Source organism: Gallinula chloropus (assembly GCF_964237585.1).
Source record: "Gallinula chloropus genome assembly, chromosome: 3".
In the NCBI taxonomy this organism is placed as follows: Eukaryota; Metazoa; Chordata; class Aves; order Gruiformes; family Rallidae; genus Gallinula; species Gallinula chloropus.
Genome location: NC_140087.1, coordinates 72,462,947 through 72,481,297, shown reverse-complemented (window position 1 = coordinate 72,481,297; position 18,351 = coordinate 72,462,947). Strand labels below are relative to the sequence as shown.

The window sequence follows — 18,351 nt, the reverse complement described above, 5'->3', positions numbered from 1 at the left end:
GAGTTTTTGAGACAATTTTGATACAGCGTCTCTTGTTAGTTGAAAGAGGCATGAGATAAATTTTAAATCTGCTGTTCATGTAAACAGCAAGGCTGTCCTTAGGTTATAGAAGTGGAAGAAAGAAGAATGTAGCTTGACAGGAGAAGTGCAGATATAGGAAAAAGCAAGTGAATTATCTTTAGCTGAAGTATTTATACACTATCACTAGTCCATGGTGGTTTAGTTAGTTTCTGCAGCTTGTCTGAAAGAGGATGGAGTTCTCAGATTGATAGTGACTCACACTTGATAGAGATTTTGTCTGCATCCAGAAACAAGAGGGTCATGATTTTCCCTGAATCTTGCAGTAACTTACACCTTTAGTATTTTGTTGCTGAGGCATCTTACCCTCTTTTGCACTCTGATGGGAAATTTGATACGGATGATTTACAAGCTTCTCTCCTTCTGTCTCTTAAGTTGTTTCTTCCTACTCTTTAGTTCCATTTATTATCTATGGAGTATAAGATGGGATAAAATGGGGGTGTACCTCAGTCAGTCTCTTGAGTGCTCAGGTAGTTTTAATTTCTTCAGAAAGAGTGAAACTTGACATGGTAACTGTTTTGCAGAACGAAAAGTAGATTTGTGACCAAAGAACTGACATAAATATGGCTTTACTAGAGACAGTTCATCTCTTCTTCACACTTTATTTTATTGTAAATATATTTGATTCGTATTTACTAGAAAAATATTAGTATTGCAATAAAAGTACTGAACATAGTAGCCCCTTTTCCTCCTTTCTTTGTATCCAATATTATATCTGGAAAGAAAGTCCTTAAGGTAGGACTTAACTTAGAGGAAGTTCAGTGATTTTGGCAGGCAATTCATTCACTACTGACACTCATTTATTATATGTGTTGTGCCAGCACTATTTTTAGTCAGATTTACAAGTTCCTGAATTCAGCACTTTTCCAAAGTTATACCATAACAACTGTTATTTTTAGCGATCAGTACCTAAGGATGTCTCTGTGCTTACCTAAGGATAATGAAGAGATGCATCCTGCTGTGCCTGCACAGGTGTTCAAAGCAGGGCTAGCTGGTAAGGGGAAAAGTTACAAAACTGTTGCAAGAGTGAAAAGTATAAACTTTTAACTTGGTCACAGTTTGGTCCTTACCCTTCCTTTTACTCCAGGGAAGAAGAAAGATTCTCCAGTGCGGTGCTTGGTGGAAATGGAAATAGCCTTTGAAGGGAGATACATATGGTTATTCATAATATTACTTTTCACAAAAATATTTATGTATAAAACTGTTCTGGGTTTACCAACTGTTTTTTTGGTGTTATTCTCATATGTTAAATGTTTATTCAATAATCAAAGTATCACTCTATAATACATGACCTCATGCTTTGCAATTCAACTTCTTCCAGTGGTGATCTGGAGGATGTGTAAACATATGTCCTTACAGGATCAGAATACCACAAGTAACAGCAGAATAAGTCTGAAGATGCAGCAAAAATGTACATCAGTAACTGTTGCCTGTAATGTACTCCTGAGATCAGTGTACTTCTCAGCAGCTTGGGGTAATGTAATTTATGCATCTGTTCCTCAGAGCTGTGTGGAAGATAGGGGCAAAATTTGACTTGCTAATGGACTGTACTTGCTCTAATTTGATATGCAATAAAGTAAATATTTGCATTTTAATAATACTAAAGAAATGGGGGTTAAATCAGATGTCACTGTTATGCTTAGCAGAATGTTCATTGTGGATTTAAGTCAGGATCAGACCCTGTAAAGCCACTACACAATTACGGAAAGCAATATAATACCTAGAAGTAGAGTGCAATGAATTTGCATCATACCTTTATATAGACAAAATGTATGTTATCTGCTGGGAGTTAAATGCCCTACCTTGCATTCAGATGCTGATGTTTTCAATAAGGCTGTTAGAATAGCAGGGCAGGGATTGTCTGTGCCATGTCTGCACCACACCAAATGCGCTTCCTCAGACTGACAGTCTTTACATGCCAGATACGGAAACAGCCCTTTAGTGAACACTTAGCTTTCAGCATTTAAGAAACTGTCAATCTTAGGCAGACCCCGAGGAGAAGGCCTGAGGGCCCTTCCTGTGTCGTGCAGATGGCTGAACTTCATTCTAATGATCACTGAGATTTCTGCATTCATAGACCTGCCTGTGAAATGAGGGGCGGGTTTTCTAGATCCTAGCAAACAGATGTGGTACTAATTGTCATTCTCACCAGTTCTGGGTGAGCAGACAAAGATGGCATGAGCTCTTGGAATATCCCAGCTGCGGGGCGCCCTGCCTGGCTGTGTCTGGAACACAATGGTGAGGTAGGGCAAGAAAGCATTTGTTACCCTGCTCCCTTTCAGTGTGTGAAAATTAGAGAGAAGTTCGCACTCCGGGGTTGCTAACCCAGCTTCTGTTACTGGTTCTGAATTAATGTTAGAAAAAGAAAGGTTGTGAAGACACCCCCTGATCCCTGCTGAGTGGAACAGAACAATTCACAGGCGAGATACACTTGCAAGATCACAGCACATCTGCCTTAATGATGTGCCTTGCAAGGACGGGGCACTTTCTGAATTGTGCTGGTGTCCTGCGGGCCTTACAGAGGAGAAGGCTTTTTTAAAATCTGTTACATAACCTCTTCACCTGTTGGCTGTTTCGACCTGCCATAGGCTCTGCAGTGCAGAAATATTTATAGGTACTCTTGACCCATAAAGACCCGATCTTCCTCTGTCACCTTTCTTAAATTTATTATTTGTATTATGACAAAGCTTAAATATTCTAGTCATAAACTAGCTCAGCTGGAATCTATAGATTTTGAGTATATTTATCCCAGTGTTGTAGACAAGACAATGAGAAGTGAAACGATAGGGCTAAATATAGACATGTTTAGAAGCTGAGATGGAAAAAGCATCCAGAAATCATGTATTTTAATATTAGATCTGGTACTGTGTTAGAGGTGGGTATGGAGTGCTTTGTGAGAATGCTAATTAGGTTCTTTGTGTTATTCATTTCATTGTCTGGTATTTGTGCTGTGGAGTGACTTATGCTCACATCCGCTTAATACTGTTTAAAGAAATTCCAGTAGTGCATTTGAATAATGAAATTACTTTTACAAAGCATTGGCTCTGTGCTGCTTCGCTTCAGTGTGATCCAGAAAGGTGGAGGGGTGAAAACACAGCTGTTACACCCTTTCTTTTATCTGTGCTCTGCATTTGGTCTGTAACAGTCTTGCATGGGTGTACCACTGCTCTCCCCCAGATGAAATGTACAGCTGTATGTGCGAACTTGCTAAGTTCTGATGTGAGCCGCTCTTTTGGTAGTCTGGAATCCATCTTCCAGAATTCCACACATCTGGGTAGGACACTGCTAAATACTTCTTGAGGTTTGCCTAACATGCTTTTGAATTACCTAAAATGCTTTGGTTACAGGTTGGTGTTTATAACCATTTTAAATATGCAACCGAGTTTCCAAGTGATTGCTGTAAGTGTCTAGAGAACAGAGTTTGTGAAGACACAAGCAAGCGTGGATTTTAACAGTGGGATTGAAAGAAATTGAACCTGAACATTTGGACTGAAAACCTTAGTATATTTACTGTGACAGCGTTGTATGGGTCTCTAGGGCAGCCTTCCAGAGGAGCTTTTGGAAGTCAAGTAACTCAGATCATTTAAAGCAGATTAGAAAGATAGGCTAGAAAATGTAAGTGGGAAGCCTTCCAGTATTTCAACAGTAAATTTAGTGTTTCATGCGTTTGATCAGTGCAAGCAGTATGTTTCAAACTCTTGCAAATGTCAGGGTGTATGGTACCTGTGTTTAAGCTATGCACAGTTGACACTACTTTGATTTGTCCAACAGCAGGAGCAAAGACTGGGACAATGCATGTGCTACTGCTGGTTTTCTGTGTGGTTTTGCTCCCCTCCCCACCTTGCTTGCACTACACTTCTGACTTTTGTGGTCTGTGTTGTTCAGTTAGGAGAATTTGAGAGTCATTAAATAGCAGTCTTTAATGTCTTTAATTCAGCAGCTGATACTCCCTGATAACCCAGGTTAGCTCTTGCAGGCTCTATTAGGGTGGGCTTTAAAGTGCAATTAAAAAACTCTTGTGTTCTGAAAACCTTGGGGTGCACCTCCATCCCCTCTTTCCCTGCTACCAGTGAGGAACAATTCACTTGTCAGCTTTAGCAAGGGATTTGGTGGGAAAAAGTAGCAAAGTGACCAGCTTCTGCCACCTTTTAGTGGATGTAGGTCTGGTAGCATTAACCACTGTAACAAAGCAGCATGCACATAGATCAGGCCTAATTTGGGGTGCTGCATGCATCCATGGTGTTTTCAGTTTCCTTGTTGCTTTTAGGTGGATGGAAAAGGGTTTGTGTGTTTGTAAGGTGAACAACTTGTTTCCACGTGGGTAATCACCAGAGCTGTTATGTTACATGAAGGAGATGCAACCTCCCCTTCTGTTCAGGTTTGTTTCCTGACATCTGTGGGAGGAGAAGACAAGCATTAAGAAAGGAAATTGTCTCTAACAGTGTAATGAAGACTCTCAGAAACTGTGGGAAGGATAGAGTGTCTAATGGCCAGCAATTTCTGGGTACGGTGTAAAATCTGTGGTTACAGTCCGGAGGCTGGCGTGCAGAGATGGAGACTGATGTAGACTCCGAGTCTTCTGGGGGAAGAAACAGCAATTCCGTGAGAATTACTATTATTGTATAGCACTCGGGAGTACTGGTCCTAAGAAAAGCACTGGGAAGAAACATGAGGTCTTGATATTTCAGTGGTTTAACAGTGACTGGGAACAGTGACTGGGAAAACAGTTTGATTCATTTGTTACAGTTGATTTTCTAAGCACGAGAATTTAATAGCACTGTTGAAGGGAGTTTACTATTCCTGCTGTAATATCTTCCCTGTTTCAGCTTCTGTGAGGTATTTTATGTGCCCTGTTCACTGTAAGAGTCATTCCATGTAAAAGCAAAATTACATTTGAGAAGGAGGTATCCATAAGTACTAAACAGAATAAGGAGGAAAAGTACTGGGAGAAAGAGACGGGTTTATCTTTTGTGTAAGAACAACGGAATATATTTAGGAAGTAGGAAACTAAATAAAATTATTAAGGGCTGAGCTTCCTGAGAGATGCCCATCTGCAGTTTCAATCTATAGAGGTCTTTGTATTCCTATAAACACAAAGCAGCTGCTGACAGTGGTTGTTTTTCTGTGCTTTAGATCATCCAGACCTAGACATCTATACACAGCAAAGCCTGTCTTATTTTCTTTGAAATCAGAGGGGAAGAATCTGTCTACACATGCATGTATGTTTGTGCTTCCATGAGGATGAATTGAATTTTTATGATAAGATGGTAATCGTATGAGTATGTCATCTACCCAAGATTTTACATTTTAAATGTAAAAATGCAAATGGTGGACAGTGAATAAGGATTTTGAATGTTTACTGATATGCCTGTTCAGAGCAAAACTTACAAAGGTACAATAGTTTCTTTGCCTTGGTTATGTTATAGCAAAAGGTGTTTCTAATTAACAGCATTTTGTACTAGAAGCTGACTTCCTTTTTAGGCTTTCCTATAGTTTTCTACAGGTAAATGTCAGCCAGCAGAATTTCTGGTGTTGAATATGTAATGCCATTCATTACCTTGGGACTCAAAGTGACCAAGTTGCAGCCCTTAAGAATTGTGCTGCTTTGCTGGTTTCTCCTTAACTCTGTGTCCTGTGACCATCTCAAGGCTTCATCTTGAGCTGTGTCAGAAAGCAGGTTGTTATCTGAATCAGGGCATTCTTGATTCAAAGTAGAAGTATACTGTCTATATTCTAACATGAGTATTGCTTGACAGCTTCATGTGCTCTCCCAGGAATGAAATAAAGATGTTAGTTTAATTCCAACCGCACAGCGATCTGCATCACAGACGTTCCTTTTGAGTTGACTACCTCAGCAGGGACAGCGAGGACTGACTGTTGCTTGTTTCTCAGACAGCTTTCTTCTCTCCAGGAGCCAGATCCCATGTTTGCTAAAGTTGATTGAAAGTTTCCCTTGGTTTCAGAGGACATTGTGTCAAACTGCAGGATGATTCTTACAGCCAAGCACTGAGGCGGTATTATTTTTCAGTTACTGAGTTACTCGGTTTACTTTTCCTTGCAAGCCTTGCTATTAGTGCCTTTTCTACACTTCATGCTTTCAATTCTCTCACCTCCTTTTAGATTTGGTCTCTTAGGTAAATTGCCTGAATATAAATCGTAATTGGCTTGGCACGCTGGGCTTGGTCTGCTGCTTTGCATGAATTCTCTTCTCAAACTGTTACCAGCACTGATCCTTTTCTATTTATGTCCACAGGAAAATATCACTCCAAGAAAAAGGTGAAGAGACACAAATTACCCATTTGTTGTACTATTAAAAGCATAGGTGGATTTAATTTACACCAGAAACTGTATCTGGAAAGGGATTCTTTTTCTGACAGCCCGTTGCTTCCTTTATTTCCTTTCTAGCTTCATAGCAGACTTCTTGTTTTGTTTTTTAAATTCTGCATAAATTTTCACCATGGGTTTCCTTCCCTGTTATTACCAGCCAGCCCACTGATCAGGCACCAGGGTTGTGTTTTTCCTAAGTTTGTGGATTGTGTTGGAATCAGAAATGAAGTATGTGATAATGAATGTAATATGCTTTTAATTGTCGGGATGTTTAGTGGGTAGGTGTACATCATGAAGACCTTTCTTGCCTGCAATTTGTGATGAAGATGAATCATTCTTTGGGGAAAGGTTATAGTCATGTTGTAAATCACATTCTAAAAATAATAAAAAAAAGTCCATCCGTGATAAATAACTACCATCTGGAATGTGAACTGTGTAATTGTATTATGATTTGCCATCCATGTAAGATAAGCCTTTGGGAATGTTTAAGTTGAAGGCATAGACAAGGAGATATCCAAAGGTGTTAACTACTTAAGGCAGTGAAGTTAAATGAAAGTTAAAAAACCCCAAAATGTTCCATATGAAGTGAAGAGACACCTAGAACCAAGAACATGGGATTCATTGCAGCTCAGCTGTATGGGAATACATAGGCATTGGGAGTAGCTGCCTAGTAGGTTTTACATTGTTTTAAGAAATGGGGCTCGCTGTAATTATTTGACAGGTGAAAATGAAGCCCCTGAAATTCTTTTTGTGATTTCTCTGTGGCTGATATAACTCCAAGATGCAGCAAGAAACGCAGATGAACTGTGTATGGGATTGTTTAGCTTTGAGAAATAGATACTGCTAAAATTAATCTCTTCAATTACTTGAAAAGAAACAGATTTCTGAGAAAAGGCATTGGAAGCAAACAAGAGAAGAAAGCCAGCTAAGAAATGAGAAAACAGTGAAAAAAGAAAAATGCCTTTAGAAATAACTACTCTGAATCAACATCACATAAATTTCTGCTTCTGCCAGCTGCCCACTCACTTTCTCTTTTAATAGAATCATCTTGAGTCTGAGAGCAGTAGTGTAGGGAGCCATGGATTTACTAAGGAAGTGAGTTTCCTGTCATAGTGGGTTTTAGCTTGCAACGCTGACTTAATAATGAATTTGGTCTCTTTAGGTTGCATGTAATGTACCAAAGTGGTAGAAGCAACCTTTTATTTTTCCAAGGATGCTTCTTAAATATAGAAGTGAAGCTTCAGTAATAACTTTGTTATTTCTTTCTGAATGCATCAGTGATGATAATTAGTTCTTTAAGAATTCTTTTACATTTTTTTAGTCTCAGAATGCTTCTGTGAGTGAGGCAATAATAGAGTCTATGTTTTGTAGACAGAAATCTGGTGCACCAGCTAAGACAGTAAATGATTTGTCCCATGCCTCTCAACAAGGCCCTGGAGTACAGCCATGGTTAGAACCTGAACAAAACTGGCACTGCATCTTGTGCTCATTGCTCATAGCCAAGCCGTCTGTCAACAGAGGTATGTCTAGGGACAGGCACAGACACACAGGGGGCTTGCAGAGATGGTTTATTTTCTGAAAAAATCTGCTTAGATAACTGAAACCAAAGAGGTCTTTTTCTGACATCTGTTGTTTCTGTTCCGTCCTTTTTAGCTGGTGCTGCCGGAGTACTCTATCCACAGTCTTTTCTGCATCATGTTTTTGTGCTCTCAGGAGTGGCTCACACTGGGGTTGAATGTTCCTTTGCTTTTTTATCACTTCTGGAGGTAAGCCCATCTTTTAAATGCTTGCTGCTTGTTAGCTTTATTTGTCAGCTCAGCACACACGCAGATTATGTGAACTTGGAAGTGTAGCGATAGGAGCATGGCTGAATATCTTTTGCCTGGAAGCTGCTGAAACTTCATTTCTAGAGAAAAAGCAAATATTTTTTATGAACATTTAGGGTGTGTAGAGAAAACATACAATAACATAAATGAGGCCTTCCGTTACTAACTTAGATGAATATTCTGAAGGGTGTCAGAACGCACCACAACTGAACGAGAACTTGGAAATTAAATAGGCTGGAATCTGAAAGTGGAAATTGTTGAGGATCTACATACTTCACAGATAGGGAGTAGTAAGGCTGTTCATCTCTGAAAGAAATTGGACCTATTCATTTAGCCCTAGTAAGGAAATATTTCCATTGGAGTTGTGAAATAGAGACTGCCCAGGTTGACGTAATTTTGCTTCTATTCTTATTTGGCAGCTTTATGATTTTATTTTCATTTCCCATTATAAAGTAAGTTTTTTCTTGCTGTACAGTAGAGAATTTCTGTTCTGTTCTTCAAAAGAAGTCTCTCTGGAGACTCTAGGAGTAGGGTTTAAAGTAGAGGAAGAGCTGTTGTCTTTATCCTGCCCATGTGAAAAAGTAGAGAGTGTTTCCACTCTGGATCTCTGCTGTGTGTCCGTATTCACCAGGGGGCTTTCAGAGCTGATCACGTAAGACCTGCCATTGAACAGATTTATGTTTTCTGTACAGGCAGGCAGTTGCTGCTGCCTCATTTTCCTCTGCCTTCCAGTGGAGGATCAGCCTTCTGTTGCCTCTGAAGATAACCAAGAGACATCAGGTCTTCTGGTAGTTGGTCTGGAGTCTTAAATAGATTTGCATTTCTACAACATTTGTAAATGCACAGATGATCTTTGTCTCTGTGTTGGCAGCTGTGTTGGCAGCTCATGTCGTGAAGTAGCTTGAAGAATCATTCTGTAAAGAAGGCAAAGCCATTATCTTAACCAGAAACTAAAAAATAGGATCTTTTTTACTCTATTTTCTGCAAAAGCTTCGTAGTAATGCAGAGAGCATGATAAAGTGTATTATTCAGAAGTTAGAATGCCAGTACAGTTCTCAGAAAGCTAATTGGAGTGAAGCTACGAATATTTTTCTCCCTATTGGTTGAGTGCAATAAAAATAGTATATTATTGTGCTGATTTAGGTTTTAAAAGCTTTAAAAAAAAATTAAAATTGTATTCTATGTCCAAGATTAAAACGGCCAGATACTAAATAATGATATCAAGCTTTGCAGAGAACTTTTGCTTGTCTTTGTTTCCATGGTTCTCCATATTGGGTTTATTGTGAGAAGTTCTGCACAAAACTATGGAAAGATATTCTAACATCTTCACCTCAGTGAAGATAGTTAAGCAAGGTCTCACCGGTGGTCTCTATGAAGAATTTGTAACTAGAGATTGTAAGTGGGTGTGACTAATATGGGCAGGGAAGAAGGCAAAATTAAGAGAACATTTGCTTTCTAATTTTCCCACTGGCCACTTATTTGGGAGTTTTCTATCTATCTGTCTGTCTGTCTGTCTGTCTATCTATCTATCTATCTATCTATCTATCTATCTATCTATCAGCAATCCCAGCAATCTTCAATGTTTACACTACTATTTTAAAGAAACAGAAATAACAATATTTCATCTGATTCATGCTGATCTTAAAGCAGTTCATGAACTTTGGTGAGGACCTCTTTCTTTAGTTTGCTTTTGCTTTTTACTGCAAAGTAATTGAGACAAAAGCCCTGTCACAAAAAAAAAAAAGTTATTTTGTCAGGATTTTCTCAAACATCCAGTCATTGTTGAGAATAATTGTCAATTTCTCCTATGTAAGAAGAAAAAACCCTTCTAATTACAATTATTTGGATGATAAATTCTTGAGCAGGGCTACATGTAGAAAACATTACTCAGACGGCTCTTATATTTCTCCATATTGAGTTTTTTTCCTTTTCAGAGTTGGAGGAACTGAACTATCAGTTGGTTGAGACTATCACCTTTCATCAATTGTGTAGATGCAGTTAAAGCCCAGTAAGCCTCCCTCTATACTGTGATCACAAGCTGCCACATACTGTCACTCACAATATATAAGTTATTAGTGAGTAAGCCAGAAATAACTCTATATGAAGGGGGAGTGTTTCAATCTACGGAATTAATAGAACACAGAAAGCCCACATTTATGAATTGCTTGTTTCTATGAGAACAGTCTGCTTAGACTGGCATCCTAAGGAAAATTCCTCACAGATCATGGAAGATAGCTGTCTTCTGAGTTGATGATCAGGAGGGTGTATCTCTGCATGTGTTTAATACAGAATGCTATGGAGTCATTCCAGATGTCTTCTGCTCTTCCAGGTATTTTCGTTGCCCGGCAGATAGTTCAGAGCTAGCATATGATCCACCTGCAGTCATGAATGCAGATACTTTGAGTTACTGTCAAAAAGAAGCCTGGTGTAAGCTAGCTTTCTATCTCCTTTCCTTCTTCTACTATCTGTACTGGTAAGTCTGGTCCTTTCACTAAGGAAATAGTAGCTGCTTTTCATTTGACATGTGGAATTGTATTTAGGAATGACTGGAACCAGTTGGCCCATTTCCTTAGTCTTGTAAAACGTGCTTCTGACCTTGAGGCATGCCCACTGGTAGCACTGCTGACACCTCAGTACAGAACATTAGACATTTATCTGAGGCCTGAGCCAGGGTCCAGGGCCAACCCAAGGAAAAAGTTTTTGCTTCTCTGCATAGTTTCTTAGGATGGGCAAAATAGCAAATGTTATGATGATATTACATCAAATTAAAATGTTCTTATGCTTAAAGAGAATAATTAGAAAAATCATAAGAAGAATACTATGTCTTTTGCTGTAGTGATGCTCAAGTTGGTAAGTAGATAATGGGTAGGAGCATGGGTTGTACCCTGCCTGTAGGCATTCCTACAGACTCACTTTTATCAAAGGGTAAGCCTGTGCATGGTCCAAACCCCTAATTTAAGTAGATTGTTGGCAGTGGGCACCCCATATGTATGTTGTCCCCCTTTCCCCTTTCACCTGTTGGGTGTCCTTACTGCACAGTCACAAATGCCTGCTGCAAGAATATGTAAGGATCATATTTAAAGTTAGGTCTTGGAGGAATCCTTGTGCTTTTAGTCACCCCTGTAATCACACCATATCACTGTTTGACAGCAAAGGTTCACACACTTTAAATGGAGGTGGTGTTTTATGGTACCTTTCTTCTGCTCCTTGTTTCATAAAGTATTTGCACAGAGTGCCTCTTCAAGCCAGCCTTGCATGCAGAAATCCCTCTGTAAGGCAGGTCTGTACACTGGTGAAGCAGATAAATATTACCTTGCCTTTGATTGCTGGTCCGTTATCTGCCCTGTTCCCTGTATCTTGAGAAGTTGCTGCTGGTTGTCGTTGATCATTACTTTTATATATGACTGACAGCAGAGCTTTCTGTCCACATGTGCATGTGCATGTCCTCGTGCCTGGTGTACGTGAGAGAGGGGAGGAAAGTAGAAGGGCCCAGACTCACAGGGTCTGGCACGTGCTTAACTCACACTAAGATGTATGAGGCATAAAAATCTGAGCAGGAGTTTAGTATCCAGGACTTTTGTGGGTTTGGGCTAGGTGCCTTTGCCTGCCCGTTCTCTTCACAGGGTGGAGAGTTGAAAGCATGGTGGCTTTTCTAGACAGGCTCTGTTGGTAGGGCGAGGAGAGGTGGAGAGAGAAACATTTTTAACCCCACATTTTTGTGTTGACCAGGAGACCCCGTCAAAGTCAGTTAGGTAGTGTGGCTTGCCAGTTCTGCTGGGACTGTACTGTTCTGCAGCTTCCTCTGTCTGAGCCCTGCTTCCTTCATTCTAAAGTGTGGCCATTATCCAAAATCCACTGCTTGGTGCTAAATAATACTAGTTACATTAAATTTTGCTGTGCTTTCCTGGATATTGTCAGAATTAGAATTGCAGTAAAATGGAGCCATGGCAATATACTGCAATTTCTTTGCTTTTCAGAGTTGCATTTAATATGTATGGAGTCAGTCCGGCTGGTGTCTGTATTTTACATTTCTTCTACAGAATGGAGTTTTTTCCAAGGTAAAAAAAAAAAGAAAGAAAGAAAAGGAAAGAAAAAAAAGAGGTAGTTTCATGGGAAACCTTGCCTGCCCTGCCGAGAGTTCCTGGTTGAAGTTTTAAAGATCAAACACGTAAAGCAAAACGGTTCTGTTTCTTCACTGGTCGAATTCAGACATCAGACTGCACTTTTAATAAGCTCCAACACAGCTTGTGGTGCAGTAGGCTGTCAATAATGAATTTGTCGTTTCTTGAGTGCTTTTTGATACCCATCCTTAATGCGACATAATTAAGATGCTTTAGAGAGATAGAAAGGATGCAAAGGAAAGCACAGGCCATTACCATCACACCTGAGGAACAGACAGTAAAGGGTTATAAAAATCAAAGTGCTCTGCATGCTTCCAAAGGGTACTTTCATATCGTGTCTTTCTTTTACATTCAGCATGATCTACACTTTGGTGAGCTCTTAACTGAAAAATCATCATTAAAGACTGAAAACAACAAAGGCTGGAGCTGCAAGGACGAGTAAGCCAAGTGATGCATGATTTTAAAAAGACAAAGCAAGGAGAGGAAAACTTTGAACCCAGGAAGTAAATAAAGTCCATGAAAGAGAGACCTGGCAAGAAGGAGCAGAACACCGTGTGAGAATGGCTGAATTAACTGTGTTTATCTCCTGTTCCTCAGTGTGTTGCAGTAAATGACTTTCAAAACCCAAACAAAACAAAGCAGCAAGGTGGACCAAGTTACACAACTACTCATCTCTCCAAGGATAATGCTGCTTGGTTTAGTGGATTCATTATAAACTACAGTCCCCACTGTCTTGCAGGGAGCAAAGTTTCTTTTCTTAATGACTGTTCTGGACTGAGAACGCCCAGGGCAAGATCATCCTACAGAGAAAGAACAGCTATACAGCACATCCTGCAAATGAGCACCGACTGGAGTTCAGATAAGATGTGTGACTGTTCTGCAGGGATGTGCATATGACACTAATCAAACAGGGATGTTGCATCTTGTGGAATTGCTTCAGTGTTTTGGTATTTTTGTCCACCCATAGCAACAATAACAGAAGAATTTGCAATTGCAGTGTTCTGTTTTCTAATGATAAGCTATTCCTGTAGGTGAACATCCAGTATATTTCTGTACTTCATTTGTAATGCACCAACAGCAGACAGTGATACGTATAAATACATTGGGTTTGACTTAATCATGCCAAGCACTTAGCAGAATAATGTTTCTCTGACTAAAAAAACATAAATAACCCAACAAACAACAAAAAAGGTAAAATCTACACATATTGTAACATAGGTATTATATTCATCACAATGCTGGATAACAAAATACCAGACCAGCTAATCATGGTCTGTAATTCTGTTTTGCAGCTTTATTTCTGCTGTCAAATTTAAGCTGAAACAAATATACAGTTTTTTTTGTCTTGTGTTAGGTTTGTATTGGAAGGTGTTCAGTTTTTTATAATTTAATTTTTTACATTTTTTATCATATCATTGTCATTTAAATTCATATATATGGGCTGTATATCTTTATTTATATGTATATAAATGTATGCATATACAAATACACATCTGCATAAATATTCGCAATCTATTTATATTTTAGGTTAATCTGTTTGATTGACAAAGGCTTCAAGTGTCCAGAAGTACTGCTAAATATATTTTGGACCAGGGCTGGTTTCCTCAAAGTCACTAAGGCATCTCAATGCAGCCATCGCTGCTCGGGGTATTGGGCAAGCCTGTAAAATCAAGATTACCACCATTCAAGCACAAAGACTGCTTGGATCTCGCATTGTGAGTGAGCTGATAAGGCACCTAGGGAAGAACAACCCCAAGTACCAGTACAGGTTAGGGGTTGACCTGCCAATGATCCTTCCAACCCCTACAAATCGGCAAGTCTCTGAATGCTGCTGCCAGAGATGCTGCAGAGAACAGTGCAGAGAGGCCCATCTGTACCCCAGCTTGGTTACATCTGGTCTTGTGAGCACTAGCTCATTGTTGACCCTGCCAGACCTGTCTTTTGAGAGTCAATAGATTGTTCCTGTAGCAAACTCTGAGGCCTTTTAGTGTTGGCACAGGACTTCAGCAGGAGAGATGCAGTCTCACTTTTAGCACTGCCTCTGTGCTAGCGTACCCTCTTCAGAAGGGATGGCTGAATGGAGTCATCTCATGTCTGGCAAGGCCCAAACTGAGCTGCAATTACTCCTTGTGTACAGTGCCAAGACTCACTCTGCTTTGATTTGGCTGTTTAACAGAATGAAATCCTGCTAGCCTGCAAAGCACAGCTGCTGCATGCAAACTGTTTGCTCCTGCACCATGCCCCCTCCCAGATCACGCCTGGGCATTACTTGGAAGAGAGCTAGCTGGCCTGCACAAAAATCAATATTTAGATGAGCAAGTTGTCCCAAGTGCTGACATTCTTTAATTTGCAAGTACAGACATAGCCATTAGGTCTTCATGGATGTAGTTTAACTTCTTACACCAAAGCATTCCCAGTTCTGGAAGCACACGAGACTGCCAAATCACGTTACTTGGGAAGCCAGTTTGAGCTCTGATGATTCAGTAGTTTGGATTGAACACATTACAGAGGTGGTTAAACTGCTTTTGGAATCAGCAAGCAATATAGATATATTTGTTTGGAGTGTGCTGAGCTGACAGACTTCACTTGGTTATTACAGAGCTAACTGATAAAAGCTCTGCTGCTGTGGTATAATTAATGCAGGAACCATAAAAATTGGATGCTCATATGCAACTGAATTCCTTCTCTACTCTCCTCCTAAAGCATCTAGTTCTACAGAAGTGTAGGAACAAGATTCACAAGAACAAATCACAGTAAATAACTTCTAGATACCTTGCTACCTCCTGAAACTCAACTCTGAGCAAGTAACGGAACCTTTCCACGCATTTCCCATGTGATGCTTGCTGTGAACAAGCATTTCCAAGGTATCAGTACTCTGGTACTTGAAAGTTTTTCTGCATTTCCAGAGTAAATTTATTCTTGGATAATTTAGTCCATTTGCTTTGGAGCCAACATTAGCCCAAATAGCCCTTCTCTCATGCTGCCTAAGACAGAGCAGTTCTTTTCAGTCTGTATTCTGTTAAGAGTGAGTTGTCTCTTCTTCCATCCTACAACTGAAAAGCTCTCCATTCTTCATGTCTTCTTTAAAGCATCACACTGTTGTCTTTCCAGTCAAATTAATCTTTCTGAAGAGTGGAGGATCACAGTCATTCAATTCTGGAGGGTACCTTACCCTGACTTGTCCTTTACTATAGATGGACAATGAACACTGAAATTCTCAATTCTTTCCAATAATCCTTATTCAAAAAAGTAATCCCACTGCTCTTGGTAGCTTTTTATTTCTTTTCAAGAAAAATCTTAAAAGTCAATGGAAAAATAATTTAGTATGAGGATACTTTGCCTTTTATTGAATTTAGTGAAGCTTCTCCTGAGCAGAAATAACTTAGGAAACTGGACAAAGCATTAGTTGGAAGAAGTTGAACATAAGGCAAGTATCTTCAACCAAAACTCAAGAGTCACGAGACCTTCTAAGGTCTCTGGCAGTATCAAGCAGTTGCTAGTGCTGTGGACCTCACAGGCAGCAGGGTAAAATACAGCTGTCAGTGTTCTTTGCTCTGTGTTTTATGCCAGTGGGTTGCCCTGTGTTGCTGGGTTTATTCAACAGACTCCTGCCACTTGTTTGCAGTCCAGTGCTAAACCCTGATGTGGTGATCTGGTGTAGGGGCAGGTAGATTTCAGTCCCATATTCATGCCAGTATTCAAATTAGCAATTTATCTTATAAAGGTAGACTTGTCTCCCTGAATTTGTTAAAGGGTACAAGTACCCCAGCTTTTTTCCCCTGAAGTTGCAGAGCTCTCTTGTTGTGTAGCAGCAAGTGTGTGATTACCTGTAAAAAGTCCAGAAACTGGATTCTTCCGCGTTGTGGCTGTGTGGTCTGTCCTCTGAACAGTTGTACTCCTGTACAGTGGATGTTCCTAAGACCAAATTTAACATTTGCCAGCCACATTATAAGAGAAGAAGCACAACCAGAGGAAGGAGGAATGAGGGATACAAGATACCCATTGCTTTCTTAATCCCTGGACATGTATCTGGCTAAATACAAGCTACAGTGTGCTGGCCTGTCGCTGCCTGTTCCTGGAAGGGATGAAAAGACAGCCCTGTTGGCAAGGTGTTGCTCTGTGGTTCTGCCTGTCCTGTTTATAGTCAGGTAATTGCAGTAATGCTGAATAAAATTTCTGCTGCTATGACTGTTTCGGTTTCAAATACAGCAGATCAGCGCTGACAGCAGAATGCTTCACCTACAAATAATTAACTGCACTTAAGCTGTCAGAACTGTTATTCCATCTGTTTCCTTGGGCCATACTCTTCCTCCTTGCACTACGCCACTGAAAGTGAAAGAAAAAGTTTTTCAACCTACACCTTCTACAGAAGCTGCACGGAGGTTGTCATGATCTGGCACTGATGTTGGGGTTGTGATTACTCATACCTTAGTATGGGTATTAGCAATCTGTTGCTTTTCCATTCTCTATTCTGTCTCCACGCAGATGTTTTTGTAAATTTAGTTTTTACAGGGCACGATTGAAAATTCTTAAACTTACTGGAGGTTTTCCATGGTTTCACTTCATGTGCATTCCTCTGGAGCTGCGGGGGAAACCGGTTCATTCTGGAAAGTCCCCAGGGTTTCGCCAGTAGGGATCTCATCCTTCAGATCTTGGTATTGCACCCATTTAGCTGAGTTCTGCTAATGGAAGAGAAACATGCACTTCAGAGTGTTGTGTGCATTTCAGTGTTCATGCCATGCTGTCACGGAAAGTTACAGCGACTTGGTAAAAGTCTGGCTTCGTGGAAGTTAATGAACATCTTGCTTCCTATTCCTTATTGCTGCTCTGGTGAGTTCTGTGATCATTGACTTGCTCATGAACACACTGCTCTGATTTGGTTTTGTTCTGCACAGTATTGCAATTTTAGGTGGGAAGGGGGGAATTTGGCTCTAAAATACAGCATTCCCCTTTTTTCCTCCCAGAGAACCCGGGAACACAATGGAACAAAGCTCTAATGATGTATTTCAGTGGTACACCTCAACCTAGGGATTAAGCTGCTTGCTGAAGATAGTATTGTCCTACAATTTAATGTCACAGTTCTAGAAATATTCTTAAGTGATTACACAATTAAAGGAGCAATTTTCTTACCTTGAAATTGCTGGCCAACTTCTCATGTAAGAGAAAATGTACTTCTGTGGCCCAATTGCATGAGTTTCTGGGTAGTCAAACTCTCAGTAAAGCTCTGAGGGACATAAAACACTTAAAAATTTGTTGGTTTTGTTTTTTAGTAAGACCCCATGTTTAGGTCATATATTATGGAAAATGGAGTGAAGCACTAAAAATCCCAAATCTGGTGTAAAAAGCAATATAAGGTACAAGGTGCTGGGGAGGAACAGCTACTACATAGCAAATTCTGACTGCTGCCTCCTGTGTATTGGAGTCCTGGTACAGGGACTAGTGTTTCATCTCACTTTCAAGTGGTTCTTAGGATCCCTTGGCTCTGATTAAATAAACATTTTGTAAAATTAGACTTACACTCCAAAGTCATTTGGGGGCTTTTTCAATTTTTATCCTCAGTGCAGAAAAGTTAGTCATTTGAAACACAGTTTCTTAATTCAGTGGATGTTCTGGATTTACTGTCATCTGAGAAGAGAATCCTTGAGTGAGCACAGCAGTGGTCCACGGGGCTTCAGCTGCGGTCTCTGACAGCAGCCACCTCTACACATTTCAGAACAAAGTGGAAAATACTTTGTAATAGGTAAGTGGGTGATAGGGTAAATAGTCTGCTGAGCTCACACCACTGGCAAGGGGACGGCTCCTGAAAGCCGTGGGTTTCTAACCCTTCTATAGTCTTATTCTTTGAAAGGTAACTATTGAAGTGGTAGTTATCTGTATAAGGGTACAGGTTCATATGGAACAATAATGAATACTTGATGTCCATCTTTTGTGACAGCGCATTCATCGATTAAAATGGGGCATGTATGTCATGTTTCACATCTTTGCCTCTGAATTTTCTT

The 18,351-nt window shown here is 40.0% G+C and overlaps 1 protein-coding gene across 2 annotated transcripts in view; it reads left to right on the top strand.

The window, feature by feature from the left end:
- Nucleotides 1-12,773, top strand: part of CNIH3 (cornichon family AMPA receptor auxiliary protein 3) — a gene marked incomplete at its 5' end in the record, with an annotated part of 49,673 nt that extends 36,900 nt beyond the window's left edge. For both annotated transcript variants that reach the window (XM_084262556.1, XM_084262555.1), the window contains 3 exons: nucleotides 8,059-8,171; nucleotides 10,561-10,704; nucleotides 12,708-12,773. In XM_084262556.1, the coding sequence (XP_084118682.1) occupies nucleotides 8,059-8,171; nucleotides 10,561-10,704; nucleotides 12,708-12,735 (285 nt within the window). In that variant the 3' untranslated portion in view covers nucleotides 12,736-12,773. The remainder of the gene's footprint in view (nucleotides 1-8,058; nucleotides 8,172-10,560; nucleotides 10,705-12,707) is intronic.
- Nucleotides 12,774-18,351: the final 5,578 nt, after the last annotated feature.